Source organism: Lynx rufus, unplaced genomic scaffold (assembly GCF_022079265.1).
Source record: "Lynx rufus isolate CCGP_SWC_20201006 ecotype Redwood Valley unplaced genomic scaffold, mLynRuf1.p SCAF_3, whole genome shotgun sequence".
In the NCBI taxonomy this organism is placed as follows: domain Eukaryota; kingdom Metazoa; phylum Chordata; class Mammalia; order Carnivora; family Felidae; genus Lynx; species Lynx rufus.
Window position 1 is genome coordinate 184,069,521 of NW_025814845.1, and position 20,182 is coordinate 184,089,702.

Here is a 20,182-nt window from a genome sequence, read left to right on the forward strand (position 1 = left end):
CTACATCTGAATGACCACATTTGTCTCATTTGTTCTTTCAACAAAAACGTGCTGGAAAAAACATGGCTAGTATGGCTTGTAACTCAGTTATAGAAAGTGTTTTTTTCTTGAGACAACGCCTGTATTCCCAAATGCAGCATAAATGCTCTATGCAGTTTTCATTTTGTCACCCAAAATATTAATTAAATCCTGTACTTAATAGCTCACTTATTATTTTGTTTCATCAAGAAAGTAAGGTTATTAAGTAAAAAAAAAAAAAAATTAACTGGGAGTATGCAAGAGATTGAAAAACACGATAAATGACCATACTTGGTGCTACTTACTTGATGAATGGTAAGATGCCAGAAGTTTTATCTACTATCAGCACAAATGTTAGCACAGTAAAAAAGGCAAACCAAGTCTTGGGAACCACACTTTGAAAACTGCTGCTTTAATATTTAAACCTCACAAGATACAAAGTTATCATACATACACAATTAATCAACTTCATAACTATAAAAGTGTTTTGCATGTCTTAAATTAAAAATGAGAAGGAATGAAAAGACAGGAGGTCTAGTTGATGGCAGGGTTTGGGTGACAGTGAGAGCATCATGGTGGGCGGGCGAGGGGGAAGCTAGTAAGTCCACAAATGGAAGTCTGGGACTTCGGAGGTCTGTCAGATTTGTTCCAAGAGTTTGTCAAAAGAGCTGGTTAATAAGATGGAATGGGGACAAATGTAAACAGGATAGAGGATTTTTTTTTTTTTGAGAAATTAATACTTGGGTGTTACAGTGTCACCACCGTAACAATGGCTGGAGATGGAGTTAGAAAAGAGAAGTAAGGCAAGGCAATTATTCGTTGGTGAAAAGCTACCCAAATTCAGTGGGTAATCCCTTTTAGGAATAGAATTAAAATGTTCCTCGAGTATCAGAATTGTTGCTCAAAGGTAATCAGAATCGTCTGGAAATGGGGATGGAAGAGATTATAGATCTCTTTCTCTCTTTCCTTAAAAGCAGTTTCCCTTTAGGTGTATTGGCCCTTTTTCAGTTGTCCAAGGTGAAAAATCTAGTTTCCCTTAAATTTTGTTAAGTTTTTCTTTTGGGGGTGCCTTTTTATTTTTTTAATCGATATCTTTATTGGACAGCTCTTAGATGACAGATGTCTTCGGCTTTGCCCCCAAAACTTGAGGTGCCTCACACTTAGGCGCATGCGTACTTAGAAAGCGGGGTCTCCCTTAAATTTGGCACCCAAGTGCCACTCCCCTTTAAGGAGGCCCGGGAAGCTGGCTGCGTTTTCCGGCTTGTGCAAGCCCTGGGAAAGGGAGAGCGTCCTTAAATGCCTGAAGCCAGGCTTTGCGGCACTCTAGTCCCGGATGTTCCTCCAGAGCTTTAATACTCTCTGCCTTCTAGTAAGTGCCTTTTCTTCTTTTTCTTTCTTCTTCAGCTGCTTTTTTTTTTTTTTTCCTAGTGCCTTACGGGGAAGTGGTGTCCTGTGTCCTCACTTGTAACTAATTTTCAGCCCAGTGCTAAATTTTGAGAAAACTTGGAAGCCCCCTCAATCTCAGGATACGGGTGTGAGTCCCGTGTGTCTTCCCCCGAGCACGTGGCTGCTGGCTGCGGAAGACCTGCGGGTTCGAGGAGCCGCGGATGCGCTGAGGGTATCTGATGCTTGGCTGAGGGTGGACACCGCGGTCGGCAAGTGTGACTCCCTCAAATCACCGCCACTCTTTTATGGTTCAGTGTGCAGGGAGGTATTCCACGGCAGAAAGTTCACCTAGGGACACCTGCCAGGATGTCCAGGAGGCTCAGCTCCCAGTTACAGCGAAAATTCCCGGAAGATCTCTACTGTGAGAAACACCTGGAACTAGTGCAGTTGTTCTGTGTTGATGACCAAATCCTGCTGTGTGGCCAGTGCTTCCACTCTCAGGAGCACGAGAATCACTTGGTGTGTGGAGTACAAGAGGCTGCTGGCGTTTATAGGGTGAGCCTCCTGCAGATCCCAGAGCACTCTTAACACTGGCCGCCTCCTCTTACTAACTTATTTGGGGGAGGGGAGGCTATATTCTGATCCCGCAAGGCCACTTCCCTTAGGCAGTGTTTATCAGAGAATTCTAAACAGGTACTATATTTAGACCGTAAACGTAAAGGCTAAGAAAACATAGGTGTATTGGCCCTTTTTCAGTTGTCCAAGGTGAAAAATCTAACTATTCTAAAGCAATTACTTTACCTAGAGTTTTGTGATCTATTTCTCTGCAGAAGTTATTCCAGGAGATATTGAACACATTGAAGGAGAAACTTGAAGTAGCTAAAAGCATATTGGCTGATGAGCAAGAAAGAATGGTGATGATTCAGGTCAGTGCTTATCTCGAGTCTTAGGGAATTACCTATAACGTTGGACAGCAAATAACAGAAACAAAGTCAAAAGATGAATGACAAACCAGGAAAAATATTTGAAATCCATTGGTAGGAAAAGTGTTAATTTCTTTACGAATAAAGAACTCTCTAACATCAATAAGCAGAAGACTAGAAATTCAATACAAAAACGATCAAAGAAATGAGATTTTGCAGAAAAGGAAATGCAACTACCTTTTGAATAAGAAGATCCTGAACTTTTTTTATGGTAAGAAGAATACAAATTAACTCTTAAATTTGTGAAATGACATTTATAACCCTTATTGGAAGATACTAATGATTGATAACAGTTTATAACAGTGCCATGGGCGAGTGAGCATCTCATGTAGTGTTGGTGGCCATGTAAATCCTGAAACCATTTATTATTTTTTTTAAGTTTGTTTATTTTTGAAGGAGAGAGACACAGAGTGTGAGTGGGGGAGGGGCAGAGAGAGAGGGAGACAGAATCTGAAGCAGGCTCCAGGCTCTGAGCTGTCAGCACAGAGCCTGATGCGGGGCTCAAACTGACAAACCATGAGATCATGACCTGAGCCAAAGTCAGATGCTTAACCAACTGAGCTACCCAGGTGCCCCTCCCCCCTTTTTTTAAATTTGAATCCTAAAACCATTTAAAAGGCAGTTTGAGAAATACTGTCCAGAATGAGGGCTTGCTGTCTGTTATGCCCATGTTTCACTTCTGATTTCAAACCTTCTAACTCAAGCCTTTAACTCTATTCTGTGCCAGATATCCAGATTCTGACTCTTCTCTCTTTCAATTTTAAAGAAAATAAATGGCTAGTTGAAGATGATAGAGGAGAAGAATTGACTGACTCTGCAAGAACTTTTCAACTGATCCCCATTTTTTTCAGCCTTAACCACCATATATTCAAAAATAAAATATTAGGGGGGCGCCTGGGTGGCGCAGTCGGTTAAGCGTCTGACTTCAGCCAGGTCACGATCTCGCGGTCCGTGAGTTCGAGCCCCGCGTCGGGCTCTGGGCTGATGGCTCAGAGCCTGGAGCCTGTTTCCGATTCTGTGTCTCCCTCTCTCTCTGCCCCTCCCCCGTTCATGCTCTGTCTCTCTCTGTCCCAAAAATAAATAAACGTTGAAAAAAAAAATTTAAAAAAAAATAAAATATTAGGGTCCCACTCTTTGCCAGGGACTATACTAGGTGTTGGAGATTCAGTAGTAGGAGAGGGAAAAAAAAATTGCCCTTGTGCAACTGACATTCTCATGGAAGTAAACCAAATAAGTAAAATGAATGTTACATGGTAAATGCTATACATTCAGGGAGGGGTGGGCGGAGGGAAGCATGATGGGATATACTTTGAAATAAAGTGATCAGGACCTTGTTCAGAAAGTGGCATTTGAGAAAACTCAAGCTGTTGAGGGATTGAGTTATACTGTTTTGGGAAGAATCTGGTAGGTTCTTAGTTGGGGCTGGAAAGGCAGTGGAAGCTGATAGGTGAGATTAGAAGATACAGGGGCCAAATCTATAGGGCAGCTGACTTTTTTTTTTTTAATGTTTATTTATTTTTGAGGGGGAGAGAGACAGTGCCAGCAGGGGAGGGGCAGAGAGAGAGGAAGACACAAAATCTGAAGCAGGCTCCAGACTGAGCTGTCGGCACAGAGCAGGAAGTAGGGCTCAAACTCACAAACCTAACCTTGAGAGATCATGACCTGAGCTAAAGTCCACTTAACCGAATGAGCCACCCAGGCACCCCTAGGGCAGATGACTTTAAATGAAATAGGGAAGGGCGCCTTGGTGGCTTAGTCTGTTAAGCGTCTGACTTCATTTCAGCTCAGGTCATGATGTCAAAGTTCTTGGTTTCCAGCCCCATATCAGGATCTGTGCTGGCAGTGCAGAGCCTGCTTGGGATTCTCTCACTCTCTCTCTCTGCCCTTCTCCTGCTCTCTGTCTTAATCTCTCAAAATAAATAAATAAACTTAAAAAAATTTTTTTAAATGAAATAGGGAAACAAGAGGAAAGTTTTGAACAGAGGGGTGGCTTGATTGAACTTTCATTCTCACAGAAACACTGACTGCTGAGATAAAACAAGACTGTAGGAGGGTGAGAGCAGAGGTGGGATACTTGACAGGGGACTGTTGTAGTTATCAGGGACAGGTGATGGTGAACCAGAGGTTAGTGGTAGAGGTGGTGAGCAGTGGTTCGGTTCTTGATAAGTATTGACTGCGGAGTCTCATGAGATGAAATATCATTAAGCTGGCCACTCCCGGTGCCAGTCTGTAGCTCCAACTTCCAAGTGATACAGGCTTTCACATCCAACTTCTATTCAACATCTCTTTTGGATGACTGATTGACTAATCAAAACCAGCATATCCAAAAACTGAGCTGCTGATACACTCCCTGCCTCTACAATCTATCCCTCCCTTGTTTTCCTGTTTTGGCAACTTCCTTCTTCCACTTGCTTTATCTAACAACTTTGGTGTCACCCTACCATTTCCCTTTCCTGATACTCACTATCCAAAGCATCAGCCAAATCCATTTGCCCCACCTTCCAATTTTCCTCATCTCCCCCTCTTTGTCACTGTGATTGTAGATTCCTCAGTTTTCTAAGTCGGTTAACATGTGTTCATCTGCATTGCATGTTCTAAGATTATGTTGATGTTGGTTGATCTTGAAACTTTCTTTGCCCTCTGTATGTATGCATTTTGTTTCTTCCCCTGTACTTGATATTCCCTTGTCTTTATATTGGAGTTAGAGATGGAAAGTGACCATGAATATTTATCTCTGCTGTTTAACTTGAAGTCTCTTATCTATATCTGTGATGAAGGGAGAAGAGCAGGATTTTAAAGAGATGATTGAGTCTGAATATAGAATAAGGTTCCGGTTGATGGTTGAAGAGATGAACTTCCGGAGCCTACAAGACTGCGTATTCAACCCAAAGTTGAGGGAAGACCATCTGAATCAAGTGCTGGCGTTTGCCACAGAGCTGAAGGGGCAGTCCCAGGAAACGCTACAGGTGAGAGGTGGAAAACAGCACGCTCACAGTATTTGGGAAATGAGGGAAAGGGGAGCTGAACATTATGCCAATTCTAGAATGAGACATCCAGTGACAGCCACATGTACATTAAAAGAATGTATGTATTCAGCCGGCCGTTCTATTTCCGGTCACTTATCTTACAGATATACTTACATGCATATAAAAAGATCCAAGGATAAGGGAATGCTGTAAAATTATTCCAGTGTAGAGCCATGGTTTAGAGGTCATGTTTGAAGCCAGACTGGTGAAATTCCTACCTGGCTTCTGCTATTTACTAGTCTCTAAGTGGCTACTCTAACCTATACATGTTTAACCTGAGACTCAGTTTCCTTAGCTATAAAGTGGAGAAAATACCTGTAGTTTTTATGCTATTGTGAGGATTGAATGTGATAATCTACATAAAGCTCTTTAAATAGTGTTTGTACGTATTATGCAGTGGAGACTATTAGGCATTATTATTAACTGTAATGTTTATGATAGCAAGAGATTAAGTACAACCTATATCCATCAATACAGGACTCTCAAAATAGATTGTATTATGTACTTAAAATGGAATGCTCTTCAGCAGTTAGAAAAGATAACACAGCCGCATGTGTATGGATAAGAAATGCTCTCCAAGAACATATTATTTATTAATAAAAAACAAGTAGGGGCGCCTGGGTGGCTCAGTAGGTTAAGCGACCAACTTCAGCTCAAGTCATGATCTCACAGTTCGTGGGTTCGAGCCCCACTTCGGGCTCTGTGCTGACAGCTCAGAGTCTGGAGCCTGCTTCAGATTCTGTGTCTCCCTCTCTCTTTGCCCCTCCCCTGCTCACTCTCTGTCTCTCTCAAAAATAAACATTAAAAAAATTTTTTTTAAGTAAGGTATAATATGCATCATTTGTGTTAAGAAGAAAGATAACATGAGCATGTGCTCTTATGCCTAGATAAAGCATCTTTGCAAGGATAAAAAATGTCAGTAGCTTGATTCATTCTTTCTTATTAATTGATTATATTTTTAATTTCAAATCTTAATTTAATGAAGGTAATAGGAGACTTTCTGGACAAAACTGTACAGCAAAATAACGTGATCTGTTTTAGAGTCAGGTTGTCTTCTGTATAAGTGGACTATGTGCATACCTTCCACATCAACACAAATATATCGTGTCAAAGAATCTAGCTTCTAGTGAGGTGTCCTTCTTGATACAGAGGAGTTGTCAGGCCATATCTACTTATATGTATTTCTGAAATGGCAGGAAGAAAAGTGCATTGAAGAGGTAGTTGAATTAGTGAATAAATGTGATTATCACTTGTAAAATAATAATAAGGAGATGATTCTGCAGAGACTGAACGATTTGGGGAAAGAGAACATGAATAAACTGAAGGAGAGTGAAGGCCGGCTTTCAGGACACATCTGCAGCCTCCAAAAGATGACTGTAGAGCTGGAGAAGAAGTGTGGGAAAGACACCCTAATGGTGCTCCAGGTAAGATTCCAGAAATGATCTTCATTGCAGTATTTGAGAAATGAGAAGTGGACCGTGCTCATTAAGTGTCAATTCTAGAATATTCTATAATTTGCAAACATACATGAAGGCTGTGTAGCTTTTGGCAGTCACCAAAAGCATTATGAATTATCTAAAACCCTGGTACAGGGGAGAGTTACTTCATGGTATGAATTCTCACCTTAAGACTATCAGTAATTAGTTTGAATTGAGATATCCCTTATTAGGGTGAATAATTGGTTAGTCGAATAATGACACATCAATACAATAGAATATTCTGCAACCAGAAAAAAAGAATGAAACAACTCTATAGTGGTAAAAGGTATTTTCAGGGTATTTGATTGGAGTGGAAACATACGGAACTGCTTTTTTGTTTGGTTTTGTGGATACGTATATATGTATAGACATATGTTCGTTAACATTCACGGACTGACTTTGGCAAAATAAACGCAGAGATCGTAACACAAACATTGAGCAGTAACCTTGGAGAAACAAGGGTGAGATTTATTTGCATAGTATTGTATATTTTAAATGCATCACCTTTCAACTAGTAAATTATTATCTTTTTAAGACTTTATCTATATCCTGCTGCTGCTGGACTCATATTTGCAATGGGAGTGCTCTTATTTGAGAAATACTTGCTGGTAAACTGTTGGGTTCTATTCTAGAGCCCAGTCCCAGACAGTTGGCTCAGTTATGCTCAGCTTCTGACCCAGCTTCCCCCACCGTCCCCAGTTTAGCAAGCCCTTGCACCTGCTCAACTCTTGCCATTGACAGTATAGAAAGCAAGTAGATGGGCAGAGTTTGAAATGATGACTATTCTGGATAAGATGACTGAGGTGAGGAATGGAAAATATGTCCCTTGGGAAAGGTAAATCAAAACCACAGTGAGGGACACCTGGATGGCTCAGTCATTTAAGTGTCCACCTCTTGATTTCAGCTCAGGTCATGGTCTCATGGTTCATGGGATCGAGCCATGCTGTCAGTGCAGAGCCTGCTTGGGATTCTCTCTCTCTCTCTCTCTCTCTCTCTCTCTCTCTCTCTCTCTCTCTCTCCCTCTCTCTCCCTCTCTCTCCCTCTCTCTCCCTCTCCCCCCACTCCCTCTCCCCCTCTCTCCCTGCCTCCCTCTCCCTCCCTCCCTTTCTCCTCTCTCAAAAATAAACATTTAAATAAAAAACTACAATGAGATAGACCCTCTCAACTGTTAGAATGACTATCATCAATAAAAGACAATGGGTGCTGGTGAGGATGTGGTGAAAAGGGAGTACTTAAACATTGTTGGTGGGAATGTAAATTGGTCCAACCGCTGTAGAAAACAATATGGAAGTATTTCAAAAAATGAGAAATAGATCTACCATATGATCCAGCAATTCCCTTTGTGTGCCTATACCCAAAGGAAATGAAAACAGAATTTCAAAGAGATACACATACTCATGTTTGGAAACAACCCAAATGTCCATTAACAGATAAATGAATGAAAAAGGTGTGGTACGTATACATGATGGAATATTACTGAGCCATGAGAAAGGAAAATATCCTCCCATCTGTGATAACATGGATAGACTGTGAACACATTGTGCTTAAGCAAGATAAGTCAGAAATACAACTATTGTACAATATTGCTTATATATAGAATCTAAAAAAGTTAAACCTATTTAAAAAAACAAAAGTAAAAGGGTACTTACTGGAGAATGGAATAGGGTGGCAGATCGTTGATAAGAGTGATGGTGTTTAAGGGCACAAACTTGTAATAAATAGTAATAAACAATAGAGATCTAATGCGTGGTATAATGAATATATAAAACAATATTGTGTTATAAGTGTATGATGTGATAAATTTTGCAGTCATTACATCATGACCTGAGCCAAAGTCGGACACTTAACCACACAGGCACCCCAAGCATCTGGACTCTCCATCTCGGCTCGGGTCATGATCTCATGGTTTGTGAGTTCAAGACCCACATCAGGTTCTGTGCTGACAGTGCAGAGCCTGCTTGGAATTCTCTCTCTCCCTCTGTCTCTGTCTCTGCCTCTCTCTCTCTCTCTCTCTCTCTCTTTCAAAATAAATAAACCTTAAAAAAAAGTTTTAAAAGAAGGAAAGAAAGACATCCAGATTAAATATAAATCTTGTCAAGACATCATCTGACTCAGCAGGTTCTAAATTCCATGTAAAATGACTATATAGTCCCTGAATAATAAAACTAAGAATATTAAAACAAAAAACCCAAATAGTTACCTTGGGAATATAACTGTGATTTTAAGTATTTTTTCTGACTTCTACCATTCAGTGTTAAAATTTGGTATCTGATAATTAGTACCATGAAGCTGAGGAAATTATGTAGAAATCGAGTTTCATTATGAGAAGATATTTTCAGGGGTACAACTCACAAGAGGCGTGGCTCAGATACTGACCTTATCTCTTTTTCACCCTGCAGAATGCAGGATCTTCTTTGAAAAGGTAAGTTTTCATTTTGGAAACATTGGGGTGGGAGTCAAGGTCTGATACACGAGCACCCAGGAGCAGGGATGTTGGGGTAAGGATCGGGAGGTCATGTAACAAGATCCATCCTCTGAATAGTGGGGGGCCTGGCGTCTGCACAGATAACAGGCTGTCCTTTTTTTAATAGGAGTGAGTCACTACTACTTCAGTGTCTGGAGCAAGCCCAAATCACGGACCTGAGTTTATGCCAAGTAACAGGAATGAGCAGAATGCTCAAAGTTCTGCAAAGTAAGTCGACACACCTCCATGATTACAGGGCACTTGACTTTGTATTGGAAAATCCAGCGAACATCCTACCATAAATACAAGTAGATTCCAAAGAGCTTAAGGATTTAAAAAGACTGGAGAGTTTAATAATGCTATGCACATTGGATAGTTATCAAGAAAATAATTGTATGCTCTTATGTTGAAAGGCTCTCCTGTGCAAATCCTTTCCCAGTTTTCAACCCTGAAACATGATTGCAAGAAGATTTCAATTAAAAAAAAAAAATTAAACTTCTAGGGGAAAAAATGTCAACATGTATAATGAAAGATTTCTATCTCCTGCCCCACTGCCTTTTCTGGAATGTCCTGCAGGTGGATTCATACGGTAGGTAGCCTTTTGAGTCTGGCTTTTTTCACTTAGCGTAAAGCATGAGAGGCATATCCAAGTTTGTTGTGTGTATCAGTAGTTTATTCTTTTTTGTTGTTGTGTTGTACTCCATTGTATGAATAGACCACAATTTATTCTCTTGCAGTTCCATGGCCACTTGAATTATTTCTAAATATATGCTATAAATATTTGCTTAGAGAGTTTTAAGTGGACATGACTTCATTTCTCTTGGTTGCATATCTAGGAGAGGGACTGTAAAATTTGTTTTCCAAATTGGCTGTGCCATTTTGCATTCCCACTGTTAATGTATGAGATTCAGTTGCTCTACATCGTCATAAGCATTTGGTAGTGTCACTTTTTTTTTCTTTAATTAAAGCTGACCTAATAGATACGTAGTTATATATCACTTTAAATTTTAATTTGCATTTGTGAAATGACTAAGGATGTCGGACATATTTTCATGTTTATTTGTACTTTATTATATCTATTTGAAGTATATCTATAAACATTTTGCCTATTTTTAAAATTTTGTTGTATATTATTAAGTTTTGTGATTTCTTTGTATTTTCTGATTAATATTTACCAGTTCTTTATCAGACACGTTTTGCAAATATTTATTCCACTCTGTGATTTATATTTTCTTTTTTTATTAAATTTTTAATTTTAATTCCAATGTTGTTAGTGCACAGTGTTTTATTAGTTTCAGGTGCGCAAGTAGTGATCCAAAAAGCCTGTACATTACTCAGTGCTCATCATGAGAAGTGTATTCTTATTCCCCATTGCCTGTTATACCCCTTCCCCAATCTGTGTCCCTCTGGTAACCATCAGTTTGGTTCTCATAGTTAAGAGTCTGTTTTTCAGTTTGTCTTCTTTTTGTTCATTTGTTCTGTTTCTTAAATTCCACATGAATGAAATCATGGTATTTGTATTTCTTTGACTCGCTTATTTCACTTAGCATTATAGTCTTTATTTACATCCATGTTGTTGCAAATAGCAAGATTTCATCCTTTTGTGTGGCTGACTGATATTCCATTGTGTATATCTACCACTTCTTCTTTACCCATTCATCTGTTGGTGGACACTTGGGTGGCTTGTATATCTTGATTATTGCAAATAATTTTGAAATTCAGCTTACCAACTTTTTTTTCTGTTATGGTTTGTGCTATTTGTGTGCTAAGAAGTATTTTAGTATCCAAATAAAGATTTTTTTTTCTTGAAGCTTTAGCTCTTACATTTATGTCTGTTATTCTTTTGGAGTCATATGTGTGTATGACTCAGGATCTGGTATAACTCCCCACCCGCTCCTTTTTTTGTTCATGTATGTATCCTTTTTTGTTCATGTTGTTCCAGCATTATTTGGTGAAGATATTATTCATTAAATTTACTTAGCACCTTTGTTGAAAATCAGCTGGCACGTTTAAGCAGGTCTATATTGACTCTAATAGGTCCATTGATCACTGTGTTTTTCCTTTTGCTAATACAACACTGTCTTGAATGTGTACTCTATAGGAAGTCTTAAAATTGGCATGTGAGTTTTCCAAATTTGTTCTTATAAAAATAATTTTGCCTACTCTAGATCCTTTGCTTTTTCACATAAATTTTAAAATCAGCTTGTTGGGTTCTACAAAAAAAACCCTGAGATTTTAAATGGTGTTATATTGAACGTATAGATTAATTTAGGGATAAGATGACATATTTTTTAGGTTTGCTTCACTCATCAATGTTTTGAAGTTTTCAGCAAACAAATATCATGCATATTAGATGGGTCTCTAAGTATTTTATAGTTTTTAGTTCTTATACACACTTCTAATTGAAATTTTATTCATTTCTAGTTTATTGCTTATATATAAAAATAATTTGTATATATTGACATTGCATCTATGACTATGCTAAACTCATTCTGAGCTGGTGGCTTTTTTATACATTCTTTGGGATTTTCTGCAAAGAGAGTCAGGTGCTCTATTAATACAGGCAGTTTTATTTCTTTCCAATATGTAATCCTTTCTGTATTTTTCTCACCTTGTACTGGTGCTATGACCTCAAATATAATATCACATAGGAGCACTGAGAAACATTTGCCTTGTTCTTGATCTTAGGGTGAAAGAAAGCATTAAGTCTTTCACCTTGAACTTTTCATTAGCTGTAGGTTTTTGTAGTTGCCTTTCATCAAGTTAAGGAAGTTCTCCCTCTATTCCTGGTTTGCTAAAACTTTGTATCGTGAACAAATGTTGAATTTATTAGATGCATATTTTTTCTTCATATATTAATATGGTAAATATATTTTTTCATATGTTGGCCCAGCCTTGCATTCCAGGAGTAAACCTGGTTATGATGTTTCATCCATTTTATATATTGCTGGATTCAATGTGCTAATACTTTAAAGAATTTTGGTATTTAGGTTAATGAGGCATATTGATATATAGCTTTCTTATAATCGTCCATAGACACTTCAGTTTATTTATACAACACCCAGTGCTCATCCCAACAAGTGCCTTCCTCAGTGCCCATCACCCACTTTCCCCTTTCCCCCATCAACCCTCAGTTTTTTCTCAGTACTTAAGAGTCTCTTATGGTTTGCCTCCCTCCCTCTCTGTAACTTTTTTTTCCCCTTCCTTCCCCTCCCATGGTCTTCTGTTAAGTTGCTCAAGATCCACATATGAGTGAAAACGTATGGTATCTGGCTTTCTCTGACTGACTTATTTCACTTAGCATAATACCCTCCAATTCCATCCACGTTGCTGCAAATGGCCAGATTTTATTCTTTCTCATTGCCAAGTAGTATTCCATTGGATATATAAACCCCATCTTCTTTATCCATTCGTCAGTTGATGGACATTTAGGCCCTTTCCATAATTTGGCTATTGTTGAAAGTGCTGCTATAAACATTGGGGTACAAGTGCCCCTATGCATCAGCACTCCTGTATCCCTTGGGTAAATTCCTAGCGGTGCTATTGCTGGCTCATAAGGTAGATCTATTTTTAATTTTTTGAGGAAGCTCCACACTGTTTCCAGAGTGGCTGCACCAGTTTGCATTCCCACCAACAGTGCAAGAGGGTTCCCGTTTCTCCACATCCTCTCCAGCATCTATAGTCTCCTGATTTGTTCATTTTAGCCACTCTGACTGGTGTGAGGTGGTATTTCAGTGTGGTTTTGATTTGTATTTCCCTGATGAGGAGTGACGTTGAGCATCTTTTCATGTGCCTGTTGGCCATCTGGATGTCTTCTTTAGGGAAGTGTCTATTCATGTCTTCTGCCCATTTCTTCACTGGATTATTTGTTTTTTGGATGTGGAGTTTGGTGAGTTCTTTATAGATTTTAGATACTAGCCCTTTATCCAATATGTCATTTGCAAATATCTTTTCCCATTCCATTGGTTGGCTTTTAGTTTTGTTGATTATTTCCTTGGCAGTGCAGAAGTTTTTTATCTTGATGACGTCCCAATAGTTCATATTTGCTTTTAATTCTCTTGCCTTTGGAGACGTGTCAAGTGAGAAATTGCTGCGGCTGAGGTCAGAGAGGTTTTTTCCCGCTTTCTTCTCTAGGGTTTTGATGGTTTCCTGTCTCATATTTAGGCCCTTCATCCATTTTGAGTTTATTTTTGTGTATGGTGTAAGAAAGTGGTCTAGTTTCATTCTTCTGCATGTTGCTGTCCAGTTCTCCAAGCACCATTTGTTAAAGAGACTTTTTTTTTCCATCAGATACTGTTACCTGCTTTGTTAAAGATTAGTTGGCCATACATTTATGGGTTCAATTCTGGGTTCTCTATTCGATTCCATTGGTCTATGTGTTTGTTTTTGTGCCAGTACCATACTGTCTTGATGATTACAACTTTGTGGTAGAGGCTAAAGTCTGTGATGCCTCCCACTTTGGTTTTCTTTTTCAACATTACTTTGGCTATTCGGGGTCTTTTGTGGTTCCATACAAATTTTAGGATTGTTTGTTCTAGCTTTGAGAAGAATGCTGGTGCAATTTTGATTGGGATTGCATTGAATGTGTAGATTGCTTTGGGTAGTATTGACATTTTAGCAAAATTTATTCTTCCAATCCATAAGCATGGAATGTTTTTCCATTTCTTTGTATCTTCTTCAATTTCCTTCATAAGCTTTCTATAGTTTTCAGCATACAGATCTTTTACATCCTTGGTTAGGTTTATTCCCAGGTATTTTATGGTTCTTGGTGCAATTGTGAATGGGATCAGTTTCTTTATTTCTCTTTCTGTTGCTTCATTATTCGTGTATAAAAATGCAACCAATTTCTGTACATTAATTTTGTACCCTGCGACTTTGCTAAATTCATATATCAGTTCTAGCAGACTTTTGGTGGAGTCATAGACACTTTAATTTTCATTTCTAGATAATCTATTTTGTTCTTTGTCAAATCCATTTGGTCTTGCTTTTTAGCTTTTCTATATCCTGTAGATATTTTTAAGCTTTTCTTTTGTCTTCAAACTTGTAAGCAAAAATTATTTTAGTTCAGTGCCTGGTAATTCCAATATCTAAAGTTATTCAGGTTTATTTCTGCTAATCTCAATAGTGCTTTCTTGGGGCGCCCGAGTGGCTCATTTGGTTAAGCGTCCGACTTTGGCTCAGGTCATGATCTCACGGTTTGTGACTTCGAGCCCTGCGTCAGGCTCTGGGCTGACAGCTCAGAGCCTGGAGCCAGCTTCAGATTCTGTGTCTCCATCTGTCTGCCCCTCTGCTGATTGCACTCTGTCTCTCGCATTGTCTCAAAAATAAACATTAAAAACAAATTTAAAAAAAAAATAGCGCTTTCTTACTTTGAGTATGTGTTTGATTTTTTTAAACAGAAAGTTTTGCTTTTTTCCTTGGATATTATTTTTAGAAATTCTTTGAGTTCAAAAATGAATATATGCGTTATTGTAGAGAGAGTCCGCATATGTTTCTGCCCATCTTCTGGAAATACTAAAAGTTTGGGACAGCTTGTATTTAAATGTAAAGTCTTATGGCTTTTAAGACCACCTAATAATATGAATGAGGCCTAAACTCCAGAAATTTAAGTGCATTTGGCATCAAAACTTTCTGCTGGATTAGAAATTAGAGTAAGAAATAAGGAACTACTCCAGGTTTACGCTTTAGCAACTGAAGAAGTAAGTATGCTGTTAACTGAAGTAGAAACTAGAAAGGGGTAGTTTTGAAGTTCCATTTTGGGCACAGTATGTGTTAAATGCCTGTGTTATTTTGAACTGGTATTTTGCAACTTCTCCATGAAGTAAGCCATGAACATATAGAAGATATTTAAAACTGAGGCTAGGTGAAGTAACCTGGGGAGAAAGAGTGCATGTAGTGAAAAGGACGACCCACCATTTAGCCCTGAGAAACTGTTGAGGAGAAAGAGATAAAGAGAAGGAACATTTTGAGGTATGAAGGCAAGTGTTACTTTCATCCAAGTATGAGAAATCACATTGAGCTTTCTTGTTCTCAGCTTGATTTTTTTTTTTTTTTTTCTGGAGGATTCCTTCAGGTCTTCTAGCCTCTGCTAATATGTTCTTTTGATTTACTCAATATCAAGGGCCTGCTGGCAACAATTTATAGGCATCCGGGTCACACTCTAGTGATATTTAAGATGAGAGCAATTCAGTTACAGGGAATCACAGCCGGTCACAGGGAAAAGCCTGATCTGTTAGGAGATTCTGATGATTCTTTAGGGGAATAGATCTTGGAGTTCCAGGCTTGGAGATCTTCAGAGGAGTAGAGATGGGTCCCAGATGATACCTAAGTAGGATTGGATGCCATTTTTACAGCCTGCTCAAATTCCTTTCTGGTTTGACAGGTACTTCCAAACCTCTGTGTGCTCCATTATTCTTTGTTCTTCCTCCTCAGATTGCATCTCCTTCCATTATCTCACTTTCTTCTCTGGTGTCCACTTCTTGAAACAAAGCTCAGAGGTTACCTGTCCTGAACTCTTGGATTGCCTCTTCCATATCTGCCTCTGACACTTGAGCCCACTCATTGGCAAGCCTCTGCATGTTAGAAATAGTCTGTGGTGTGGGCATGGACAACTCTCACTGAATTTAACTGAGTTTCTCTCTCCCTGCAGGAGCTGTCACTTTGGATCCTAAAACAGCTAATCCCTGTTTGGTCTTATCTGAGGATCTGAGAAGCATGCATCTCAGAAATGTCCAGCAGGACTTGCCTCGCAGCCCAGGAAGATTTGTCTTCAGTGCCACCGTGTTGGGTGTGGAAAGCTTCACCTCAGGGAGGCACTACTGGGAGGTGGATGTGGAGAAGGCCACCAAGTGGCAGTTGGGGGTATCTGAAGATTCTGCCAGCAGACATGGTGATCTACCCACCGCTTCGGGAAATAAAGTCTTGCTCATGGGTTCTTTGATGGGAACCAATTATACCTTCTGGGCCTTTCCCCCTCTGAAGAGGGTCTCCTTGAGAGGAGAGCAGATGCACAAAGTTGGAGTGTTCCTGGACTGTGAGTCTGGGCACATATCCTTCTATGATGTGGCAAACAGATCCCTCATTTATAATTTCTCTTCCCTCACCTTCCAAGGAGCTCTCAGGCCCATATTTTCTCTTTGTATCCCAAGTGGAGTCACCAATTCAGACTCACTTAGCATTTGTCTTCCTCCCGTTTCTTCTTGTGATGTTACTATTAGCCCACAGTCTTCCTTGGCATGAAATCTAAGAGGGGGCAGAAGTAAAGAGTTTGACTTTGTAAAAGAATCTACATAAAGTAATCCAATAAAAGATTTCTCACACTTGAGTTGGAATCTAGTTCATTATCCCAGAGTTTATATTCATGTGGCTTTCAACACCTATTTAGTGGCAGAGGTTACATTGAAACTGAGTCATGAATGATAATAACGGAAGGGCCCTACTAATTAGAACAGTAAATGCATATGCAGCATAAAATTGGGAACTTAGAGAAGTAATACAGCCTGGACTCTATAGGACTAAGTTAAGGACTCTAGCGACTTCTGAAAACACAATTAGATATAATCAAGACTTTAGATTTGAGGACATCATCACAGTGACAGGTGAAATGAAGACATCCTTTGATCCTATTACTGGCAGTGTCAAGACTTCCTGACATCGTTCTAAACAGAGAACTCGATTTCCCCGGGTACTTTATCTGGGTGGGGAGGAGGTATTGCAGAAAATGTGAATATTTTAAAATTATTTTTGCAAGTATTCTACTTTCTTACACGGATAATTAGATTTCTTATAAGAAGCCTGATAATTCAATGCTTCAAGATATACAAGTAAAGTCAAGACAAGAAAAGTCTGCACATCTTCACAGCAAATCACAATAAGTCTTGGGGGAGGAGGCACATGGGTGGTTAAGCATCCAACTTCAACTCGGGTGATTGTCTCAGGGTTTATCAGTTCAAGCCACTTTGGATATGATGTTCCCCTCTCTGCCTTCCCCATCCCATCATGCTCACTCTCTTTCTCTCTCTCTCTCTCTCGAAAACAAACATTAAAAAAAGAAAAAAATTATTGTTCATGTACAGTAGCAGGTTTACAAATTTGATTTATCCTAAAATCACCTGAGGAGTTTTTTTTAAATTATCTGGGGCACCTGGGTGGCTCAGTCAGTTAAGTGCCTGACTGGACTTTGGCTCAGGTTATGATCTCACGGTTTATAAGCTAGAGCGCTGCACTGGACTCTGCACTGACAGTAGAGAGACTACTTGGGATTCTCTCTGCCTCCCTCTGTCTCTAAGATAAATAAAATAAAATAAAAAATATGAATAAGCCACCCCTCCTGAAACACTAATTACATCAACATCTTGGGTTGGAACCCAGGCATCATTTTTCCAGAGCTGTCTGGGCGGTTACAATATGCAGCCAAGATTAAGAAGAAAATTAGTAAAAGCAAGAAACAAAACAGCTGGTTTGGTCGGTGGCTATAGCCTTTTGTGTGGCTTGCAATTCTAAGTCTTAAAATGGTAAAGACATGGTGATAATACTGGGGAGGTAGGCTATTTGGTTTACAGATGAGAGTAAGCTTTGCATGGCATCTAGTGACAAGTGAGTGTGCACGGTTCATGTGACTGGGATTGCCAACCATACTGCTGTTTTAGGAAAATTGTTGGCTGGTAAGATATAATTAGCAGTTGCTTTAAGAAACTGAATGTCTTGGATCCTGGGCTAAGTGAGAGGAAGGCTATCTTGGGTCATCAGAGGAGCCTCCAGTGATTTGAAACACCTAGGATTATCCCACCACACCGGAACGATATCGCTACCCTTAAAACACTTTGCATATGGTTAAGTTTTTTGCCCAGGGTACATTTAAGTTAAAAATCCAGTTTCATTCTGTAGTTATAGCTTGGAAATAGTGCTCTACAATGTGTAGCAAAAATCAAGCTGTGAGGCTCTTTATAGCTGAACTACTGATACCTTTCTGGGTTAAGAATTAAGGTAAGGCTCACAGCTGCTACCAATCTAGACCTACTCCTACCTTCAGTTGAGAGTCAGGTCAGGCTGCTTGAAATAATCTATAAGGGGCTAAAAGAAGGAAAGGTAAGTGACCTCACTGCAGTTAATTTTCTTGATCTTGTATAAAGCAAGAAAAGGATAAAGAGAAGATAAAGAATTCATGGGGAAGTCATGGGGAAGGTTCTGATTTCTTGGGTTTCCTGCTTATTGTGTGATAAACATCGTCCATCAGTAGTACATGGAAGGTAAAAAGCACATAGACGGGGAATGTAAAAAGACTGAGGTCACATTTTAGTTGTGTCCTGACAAATTGGAAAGTATGCAAGAGAATGGGAAATTTGCCCTGAAAAGCACTAAGTGTGACATTGGAAATTTACGCCCACAGGAGAGGAAAGAATTCTCTGCAGCAATAGATGATGAATGTGGTAGGATGACAAAAAGGATATTGAATTTAAATATTACATATTAAAATAATTTAAGTTTCTAATATGCTATCTGCAAGGTAAGGTTCCAAATATTTTGTATGTATCATCTGGATCTTTTGACTCTAAGAGGTAGATGCTTTTATTTTTAATTTACAGAGACAAAAATTTGCTAGAAATCACCAAATAGTAACACAATCTCTTAAACAGGCTATTTAATCTTTCCACCCACTCAGTTTGTCTCTCCCTAAAGGTATTCAGTCAGATAACTAGGATTGACTGGAAGGGAAGGTGGGGGAAGTCAAAGCCTGATAAGATGTAAAAGTGAAATTCACATTTCTCAAAATAATTTTACCTTATGTATTTGTATAGTAAATTTTTTAATTAAAAAATAGATTACGATTTAGGTGAATATTTTTGTTTCTGAGTATTTTTATGAGCTTTGTGTTTATTCTAATGAACACTCTCCGGTCAGCTAAAGATACCCTGCATTGTGTTTCCTGTTTCAGATAGAACTATGTGGTCATTCCAGAAACCAGTGGATTTTCTGTTTGAAAAAGAGGGTGGACCTCAGGGTCAAAGGGTACTTGTTGCAATCTCCTTAACTCTTGTTCTTTGGCCTGCGAAATTTCTGAAGTTAAAAGCTATTCCTACGTTCGATGTTGAAATTCAGAACTTCAGAGGTGAGTGAATTTTAGTCCAGGAACTGTACATGTGAATTTTCTTTGAGAATATCCTAGTCTTTTTAAAAAAAATTTTGATGTTTTTATTTATTTTTGAGACACAGAGAGAGCATGAGCAGGGGAGGGGCAGAAAGAGAGGGAGGCACAGAATCCGAAGCAGGCTCCAGGCTCAGAGCTGTCAGCACAGAGCCTAATGCGGGGCTCGAACTCACAGATGTGAGATCATGACCTGAGCTGAAGTCGGACAATAAACCGACTGAGCCATGCAGGTGCCCCTATCCTATTCTTCATTATGGAGTTTGGTGGCTTGTTTTAGAGGGAGAGGGAGAGATACTACTTTCCTGGGTTGAGTAATTTAGGGAATTGGAGAAGGTGTGTGACATGCTTCACCTCTTTAAGACCAAAGCCTCTTTTCAAAAACTTGAGAAAAAGACATGTGAATATCCATCAAGAATATCTTCCCCACCTTCCGAGCCCACTACATTCCCAAGTGTGCCAACTTCTTAGGCATCCCATGCTTCATGTAAGCTTCACGCTTCACTTTGTTTCAAATTGCTTAGGGGTCATCACTGACCCTTTTACTTTGTTCCCATTCTACATTCAATCCATCACCAAGTACTTCTATATATATCCTAATTCAAACTTTTTTTTTTTTTAACCATCTTTCCTCTTTCCACACTAGTTCTTGTGGCTTGTCTTTCATTTAAACTACTGTGGTG

At 39.2% G+C, this 20,182-nt stretch overlaps 1 protein-coding gene across 1 annotated transcript; it reads left to right on the plus strand.

Annotated features, from left to right (window-relative positions):
- Window positions 1-1,770: 1,770 nt before the first annotated feature.
- On the plus strand, window positions 1,771-16,594 carry TRIML2 (tripartite motif family like 2). Its single transcript, XM_047092336.1, has 7 exons — window positions 1,771-1,959; window positions 2,235-2,330; window positions 5,165-5,353; window positions 6,697-6,837; window positions 9,291-9,313; window positions 9,483-9,583; window positions 16,005-16,594. The coding sequence occupies exons 1-7, from the start codon at window positions 1,771-1,773 to the stop codon at window positions 16,592-16,594; spliced, it is 1,329 nt and encodes a 442-aa protein (XP_046948292.1).
- Window positions 16,595-20,182: the final 3,588 nt, after the last annotated feature.